The sequence below is a fragment of the Choristoneura fumiferana genome, chromosome 10, assembly GCF_025370935.1.
Source record: "Choristoneura fumiferana chromosome 10, NRCan_CFum_1, whole genome shotgun sequence".
In the NCBI taxonomy this organism is placed as follows: Eukaryota; Metazoa; Arthropoda; class Insecta; order Lepidoptera; family Tortricidae; genus Choristoneura; species Choristoneura fumiferana.
The window spans coordinates 14874140-14882653 of record NC_133481.1 but is presented as its reverse complement, the minus strand read 5'-3'; the positions used below and the strand labels follow the sequence as shown (position 1 = coordinate 14882653).

Genomic DNA, 8514 nt, shown 5'->3' with positions numbered 1-8514 from the left:
AAACTGCGATTCAGCGTCTTTCTGATCTCTGATTCTGAAATTTGAGTTAATATTTAGCATATCCCACTAATATTATAAATGCGAAAGTTTGTAAGTCTGTTTGCTTGTTACTCCATCACATCAAAACCGCTGAAACAATTTAGATGAAATTCGATACTCAGATAGTTTGGAGTTACGGGGAAGGACATAGGACAGTTTTTATACCGGGAAATCACATAGTTCCCGCGGGATAGGGATAAATGAATTCTACGCGGACAGAGTCGCAGGTAAGGCTAGTAGGTAATAAAACGACCTAGTTTATTTTATAAATTTCCTATAATTGTTTAAATGTTTACATATATTACAAGAATCCCAATACCGTTTCCCACCTTTTTGCCAATACACATATAAATAGGTTAAAATATAATTGAATTCCCTCCCGATTACATTCCTCCCATAGCTTAAACAGAGGGGCTACTACGAATTCGAAAATCGAAATTCGTATCGTACTATCCCGCTGTCGCTAATATTATTTACTACGAGAGTGAGAGGGATGGTGTGATACGAACTTCGATTTTCGAATTTCGTAGTGAGCCCTTTAGTCGTTTTTTTGCTCACAGGTGAAAATCACTAAGTTTGTAGTTTTAGTTTAAATTAAGATTAAAACATATGGGCCCATACCGCATCACAACCAATAACCACTGATAAACGTTGCACTTGATGACCTAAGTATACCTACTCCATAACGTAAAATAATGTATGTATGTAAACTCTTTATTGTACATAAGAAAATTAAGAAGATACAATTGACAAACTTTGAGATACTTGTACAAAGGCGGACTTATCCCTTTAAGGTATCTCTACCAGTCAACCTTTGAGTGGATGAGAGAAGCAATACGTTATGATTTCATGATTCTAATTTAAGCTATTTATTAACAAAACTATGTAATTTAAATGAAGTTTTAGGCGTTATTGCGAGCCATTTTAGAGCGTCATGGTCTGACTTACATCTATTTCATCACGTTTTTCCATCGTATTTTGTCGGATAAATTCGTATTTATGTTGCTGTCTCAACTAGCTTTAGTAAACTTCAGTAAGCTAGTTGAGAAAGCAAGAAAAATACGAACTTATCCGACAAAATACGACGGCACGAGCTTACTGAAGCTAGTTGAGAAAGCAACATAAATACGAACTTATCCGACAAAATACGATGGCACGAGCTTACTGAAGCTAGTTGAGAAAGCAAGACAAATACGAACTTATCCGACAAAATACGATGGCACGAGCTTACTGAAGCTAGTTGAGAAAGCAACATAAATACGAACTTATTCGACAAAATACGATGGCACGAGCTTACTGAAGCTAGTTGAGAAAGCAAGACAAATACGAACTTATCCGACAAAATACGATGGCACGAGCTTACTGAAGCTAGTTGAGAAAACAAGATAAATACGAACTTATTCGACAAAATACGATGGCACGAGCTTACTGAAGCTAGTTGAGAAAGCAACATAAATACGAACTTATCCGACAAAATACGATGGCACGAGCTTACTGAAGCTAGTTGAGAAAGCAACATAAATACGAACTTATCCGACAAAATACGACGGCACGAGCTTACTGAAGCTAGTTGAGAAAACAAGATAAATACGAACTTATCCGACAAAATACGATGGCACGAGCTTACTGAAGCTAGTTGAGAAAGCAAGACAAATACGAACTTATTCGACAAAATACGATGGCACGAGCTTACTGAAGCTAGTTGAGAAAGCAACATAAATACGAACTTATTCGACAAAATACGATGGCACGAGCTTACTGAAGCTAGTTGAGAAAACAAGATAAATACGAACTTATCCGACAAAATACGATGGCACGAGCTTACTGAAGCTAGTTGAGAAAGCAAGATAAATACGAACTTATCCGACAAAATACGACGGCACGAGCTTACTGAAGCTAGTTGAGAAAACAAGATAAATACGAACTTATCCGACAAAATACGATGGCACGAGCTTACTGAAGCTAGTTGAGAAAACAAGATAAATACGAACTTATCCGACAAAATACAATGGCAAAACATTATTCACTACATCTGTACATAATTTATTAAAATATACATGATTTTACAATGATTATTATATAAAACCGGCCAAGTGCGAGTCGGACTCGCGCACGAAGGGTTCATTATCTATACAACATTTAGACATTAGCAAAAATAACACGTTGTTGTATGGGAGCCCCCCTTAAATATTTATTTTATAATAATTTAACAACATATATATTTTTAAAGTGAATATACGACTAAATGTTCTATGAATATTTCAAGCGTTTACCTGTTGCCGTTATTATTATCGAGCAAAAAACGGCAAAAAAATTACGTTTGTTGTATGGGAGCCCCCCCTTAAATATTTATTTTATTTTGTTTTTAATATTTGTTGCTATAACGGCAACAGATAGACATAATCTGTGAAAATTTCAACTGTCTAGCTATCACAGTTCAGATAGACACAGCTTGGTGACAGACGGACGGAGTCTTAGTAACAGGGTCCCGTTTTTACCCTTTGGGTACGGAACCCTAAACAGCACTATTTATCACAATTTAACTTGCTTAACGTTATATTTTTCCAAATATTTTTGGATATTATCGGGGCCGACTCGCTGTTCTATCATCTTCAGTGACATGGCAAACACTTCGTTGGCGATTTCCTTGTCTCTGCACAGGGCAGATTCTTCGCAGTAGAAGCAGTTGTTGAAATACAAGCCCGTCACGCCTTCCAGTTCAGCTGCTGTTGCAACATACACTGTCGTTGCTGCCGCTTGTTGCTGGAAGAGAATAGCATTAGGTGCTTAAGGCTGCGTTGCTACCAGAGATTTACACGTTCTATTTACCTTTGCTCGCTCAGCGCAGCTCTACTAGAAACAGCTGAGCGGAGCGAGATAGGCAAATGAAGCTTTTCTATTGGTTCAAGAGAAACGCAGCATTAAAGTTATCACAGAATATTTGCGCAGTTGGTTGGGTAAGCTTGATAGTAGAGTTACAAACTTTTTTTTTAGAAGAAATAGAGTAGGTAAGTGTTTCTGGATCTACTCAACGAGCTCTGAACAAAGATATCCCACTCCATGGGGTAAGTATAGGAACCCATTAAAAAAAAGACGATGTGTATGGCTTTGGGTCAACAAGATGCTTATTCTTTACTGTCTTAAATTATCTAAGACTACTCTAACCAATTGGCTGTAAAATCTGTATAACAGACGACGAACAAGCAGACACACGGACACGTGACAGCAATTGGCCTTCATTTGGACCCTTCGTGCACGGAAAGCTAAAAATTGCCCCTAGGTCTGTATGAGAGTCTTAGCTTGATAATGAAATTAATATTTTTTTGTTAATTTACTGAAAATAATGATTAACATAAATATTAGCGATTTTCTTACCCAAGATTTAGTAAACGGACGCACAAACAGAAAAGCGAGTCTGTACAGCCACCACGACTTGCTCAAATTTGTGTACACCATGTTTCCAGGGTGCAATGAGTTGACACATATGCCTTTACTTTTCCATTCTTCGCTGAGAATCTGTAAATTATTTGAGATATGATATAAGTATGTCTAATTTATTCTTAAAATAAGCTCGACCACGCGTGGGGAGTGACTCCACCCTTATTGCTAATATTCTGGTCATAGACACAAAGCACTTTGCTTCATCTTAATACGTGTTACAAAATAATGCGTAAAAATATAATAAATTATTAAAGCGATAAATATTGTCAGCCCTGGTTAACTGTCATGTTACACAATCGCAGTTAGCATAGATTATTTAACAGAGGGGTAATGATATCCAATCATTTGGCAACAATATTTTCAACAAATATTCGTTTACCAAACAACGTTTCGCAAACTTTGGTTCACAAGACAAATTAATCGTTTTATAACACCAGATTTCACAAATTGATCATTTCACAAACTTTTTATTTGACAAACCATCAATATAACAAATAATTATTTGGCCAACTATTCATTTATTATTTTTATTTGGCAAAACCAGTGCCTGTAGCCCAGGTTAACTTGGTTAAGAAATAGATTCGTTTAGAACTGAGACCCTAAGAAAAACTAACTTCTGCCAGTAAAGTTGGTTAGGTTAGAACTGCGACCTAAACAAAAATGAGCAAAGAGAACCAAATGCTACCAATTTAAACCTGTTTTATAACTAGTTTCTCAAATTATCATTTTTTATTTTTATAAATTAATGTTTTGTAAAATGAATTGTTTGGGTAATGGACATTTTTTAAGTGACGATTTATCATATGGTGTGTTTTTAAAGTGACAAGTTTGTTAAAAGTATATTTATCAATTGATCATTTTGTGATATGAAGTGGTTGTGAAATGAATAGTTTGTGAAATTATCATTTATCAAACATTGTTTGCAATACCTACATAATTAAAGACTGTCGTTTCGCGGATATTAGATAAAAATAGACATAAACATTCTGCGTAGTTAACTCTTTAATTTTACTGAAATAGGGTTTGCATATCAACGAAAAATTTAAAGAATTTTTTTTTGGCGGCAAGTCATGCCTTGAGGCTATTCAAGGTGAATAGGCGGTAAGAGAACCAGTGAGCTCCTCAGCCTCATCTGCACTTACCATCAGGTGAGATAGAGATCTAGCACCACTCAGTTTTAAATAAATAATAAATCCATATTTTGTTAATGAGCATAAAGTGCAAAACCTATAAAACTATGTAGGTATACTTGCCTTCGCAGTTATCACGTTAAACAGTTTGGAGTTATTGTAAGCCATCATGGCACTGTATTGATCCTTGTTCATTGATAAATTTTGCTGCAGAAAAGTATTTTTTAAATTTGCAAACCTGAAAAATAAAAATTTGGTATATCTGAAAAATAACCTGATTACGAGTAAGGGTCACATGCCTTATTTATTACTGCTGTGTCAGTAAAGTGGAAGACGAGAGGTTCTACATAGTGTCGAAAATAGGAAAAGAATAAATGTTGGCCAGCTTTACTAATATTATAAAAGCAAAAATAACTCTGTCTGTTCACTCTTGACACTGGAAAAAAGCGAAAAGTTTTTGGGTCTGCTGGACGGAATTCGAACCCGCATCTCATAGTTATACGCGTCGAGTATGCTACTAGATATAATATATAATAGAATTAGATTATAATTTCATACCCTACCAGGGTGCATAATTTCTGTAAGTACTAGTATTTATAAGTCTTATGTTTTATGTTTTTTCCAAATAAATGAATACTGAATACTAACTGTCTGTATCACATCATCCTCAACCAACACACCCGAAAACATTAATCGCTTGCATACCCCAAGTGGCGCGTGGTGCCATCTATTGTGATTATCATAAGATTCATTTCATAAGTCACAAATCCTTCTTTCCGAATTGAGCTAAATTTTGCTAAATAATCAAATAATATTCCCGGCACGTTCTTTTCAAAGTCAAAAACGATACAACCAATTTTAAAATGAAGCAATACACATCGACTTTATTAACCCTTTATTTGAGTTCGGGAATAAAAAACCTAGTGTAGCAACCACGGAAGAATAAGAACAAGTGGAAGTGCTATGTAAGTGCAGCGTGCGTGCCACAAGTAAGCGGGGCGGTACGCTTACTCGATGACGTAGGTAATCCTCCATTAGAAAGTTTTTTTCCTGCTATCATTTTTACATTCCAGAATTGAGCAATACAGCATAATTACTGTAAAACAAACAAGGAATGTCGCGAAACTACTATACGTGAACTACTCTACGCAATGTTGAACACGACTGGCATAGAGTAAACGTACCTCCGCTTACTTGTGGCACGCACGCTGCACCTACATAGCACTTCCACTTGTTTTTATTCTTCCGTGGTAGCAAGAGTCTCAACTCACCTATGGGATTCTGAAGATAAAAATACAACTCTAGAACCCTTCTTGAGCAAAGGTTCCAACAATATGGCGAAGTACATGTGGCTAAGATGGTTTATTTGGAATGTAGTTTCATAGTTATCTTCTGTTTCTATATAGGGCACGCCAAACACTCCTGCGTTTAGTATCAGCATGTCTAAGTGGCTGTAAAGTAAAAAAAGTTTTTGTTATTATAGTAAGACAGCAATCCGTTAACGTCAATGAAAACCACAAAGTAATTTATTTATTTATTTCTTCTTCACGCAAAAATGGCTGGAAGTGTTTAGATGAAATTTACTATTTTTAATATAGGTTACATTTTATCCCAATATTCCCAGATCGGAATAAAATCCTGAAATTTCAACCGCTAGGATAAGAGGCATGAAATTTGCAACAGGTGCTTTTACGTGACGTCAATGAAAACTACAAAGTAATTTTTGGAAATTCCTACGACCATTTACGAGTACTACTATACTAAAATCCCGAAATTTCAGCCAGATAAAGTCTAGCAAATACTGGAAATAATAATAACCAACTCATCTCAAAGTACAGTTTAAAATGACCATCATCAATTCATTCATCATCATCATATCAGCTGTAGGACATCCACTGTTGGATAAACCTCCAGTTGATCCGGTTAGAAGCAGCCTGCATCCACCGTGAAACTGGCCTAAGCAAAGGTCATCCGTCTATCTTTTTGGGGGACATTATTTTCGACGTATCATACTCACTCTGAGAACAAGGTCTTCACAGCTAACGCGCACTTTTTAACGCTTTGTAATGAAGCCAAATCCAGCTGAATAGCTTTTAAATTCTCCTCCATAGCATTTGTTTCTCTTACAATACTTTCTATAGCAGCTTGTGTGGCCTCCATGTTACGATTGGCCATCAGTATCTTACACCCATGCCTTGCCAGAGACTTAGCCGTTTCATACCCAATGCCAGTGTTGCAGCCAGTGATCAGCGCATACTTCCCTGATAAGTCTACACCGTGTAGAACCTGAAAAATATTTTAAATGTTATTAGTATGTAATGCAGTACATTTCAATAGCCGAATTATCATAAGTGGACCAGTAACAAAAAAAAACAAAATTAAAATCATTTATTCAGTAAATAGACCGCAATTACACCTCATACCGCTTATTACACCGCTTTTACACCTCATTTTTTAAACTACCAGCACTTTCGGAAAGACCATTATTGCCAAGAAGAATGCGCCGCAAGAAACTTAGCAGAAAGGCAAAAAAAATTTTTTTTTTTTAAATAAATAATTACAAATACAATACTTAAAAACTACAATGTAACTTTTCTCAAACATGACATGAAATATTAACGTTGTGTTACAAATAATAGGTTGAGAAGTATTGCGCTGCAGGCGCTGTGACTCGGCAGCCTGCGCGCAGTCACTCTAGCGGCCTGCAAAGAGATTTCATGCAACCTTGCAGGCCGCTGGCTGGCAATGCAACCGTCTTTTGTTTCAACGCTTAGCACCACCGCTCAAGCAGAGGGTTTTTCTAAGATTTAATTATATATACCTACTCCATTTGGATACATAAAATTTATTTGTAGTAAGGGGAAGGTTAGCAGTCAGGTAAAATTACTTTTAAAATATGCTGTTAACTTGGTGCTTACTTGAAATGCTGTAGAAGCTCCATCAAACCTTTGTCGGAAATCATACACATGTTTTTTCTCCTCTTTAGCGAATGCCAGCCTTGGGTCCACATAAGTTTTGTTCCCTGTTTCTTGCTGGACATACAGGGTCTTCCCATGTTCGTCAATATGCTTAGTCCAGCCAAATGGTAGATCTTTTGGGATAACTTTTTTACATCCTGTGCGAGGGTGAGTCCATTGAGTCTTTGTTGTGCAGGTACTGAAATGTTAATATAGTCAAAATCATACGAAAAACCAAGAAAGAAGTCCCAAAACAATCTTATACACCAAAATAACACTGGTATAACATTTAAACATCTTTATTAATCAAATATTGCTGTAAGTTCAATGTTATTATAGATGGTTGTGACTACATAAGCCCTTAAAATTTTAGGAATATTATTATAGGTAGTTTGAACTTATAATAATTGTATAGTTGGTCAAAAGAGTTCTTTACCACCCTAACGGTCAAAGTCAGTTGTATGGTTTGATACATAAAGACTGTTTAACTGTTGTTAGTTTCTAAACTTACTTGACAAAATAGACATTCCCATCTTCAGTGGACTTCTCCTCCCACCCTGGAGGTAGCTCATCTTCACTATCTGAATCCAAATTATGCATAATAACAGAGATATAAAGTCCAATTAGATATACTATATATGATATAGATGATTATTCACTGATTTATTAGAGCAGATATTTGCTTTCGGCGTAACATATTTACATGAAAACAAAATGGCTTAAAAATACAAAATACAATTCACTTTAAATTTAGGAAAAGGCGGCTCCTCAAGCTTTTTTAGTGATTCTGCTATTAATAAAACAAACACAGTAAAAACACGAAGAAAATGGAATATGTATATGTATGTACTTCCCCTATATTATAATAAAGTACTCTGTGATGTATATGTCATAATAAGAGATACTACGTGTCAATCTTATGTCAATGTCAATGAGGGCTATCGCGT

General features: G+C 35.8%; 1 protein-coding gene across 1 annotated transcript; it reads right to left on the bottom strand.

The window, feature by feature from the left end:
- Nucleotides 1–294: 294 nt before the first annotated feature.
- Nucleotides 295–8473, bottom strand: LOC141432163 (WW domain-containing oxidoreductase-like). The gene is made up of 7 exons (XM_074093626.1): nucleotides 8079–8473; nucleotides 7529–7766; nucleotides 6628–6896; nucleotides 5882–6061; nucleotides 4734–4848; nucleotides 3415–3555; nucleotides 295–2802 (listed from the first exon to the last, which is right to left on the bottom strand). Exons 1-7 carry the CDS (start codon nucleotides 8165–8167, stop codon nucleotides 2572–2574), a joined length of 1263 nt encoding a protein of 420 aa, XP_073949727.1. The 5' UTR covers nucleotides 8168–8473; the 3' UTR covers nucleotides 295–2571.
- Between the last annotated feature and the right edge of the window lie 41 nt (nucleotides 8474–8514).

Coding starts and splice junctions, on each gene's coding strand:
- LOC141432163 (XM_074093626.1), bottom strand. CDS start 8,167: ATGCATAATTTGGATTCAGATAGTGAAGATGAGCTACCTCCAGGGTGG. Junction 4,849..5,881: donor TTATCTTCAGAATCCCATAG/GTGAGTTGAGAC, acceptor TTTATTTTTCAG/GTTTGCAAATTTAAAAAATA. Junction 3,556..4,733: donor TTAACGTGATAACTGCGAAG/GCAAGTATACCT, acceptor AATAATTTACAG/ATTCTCAGCGAAGAATGGAA.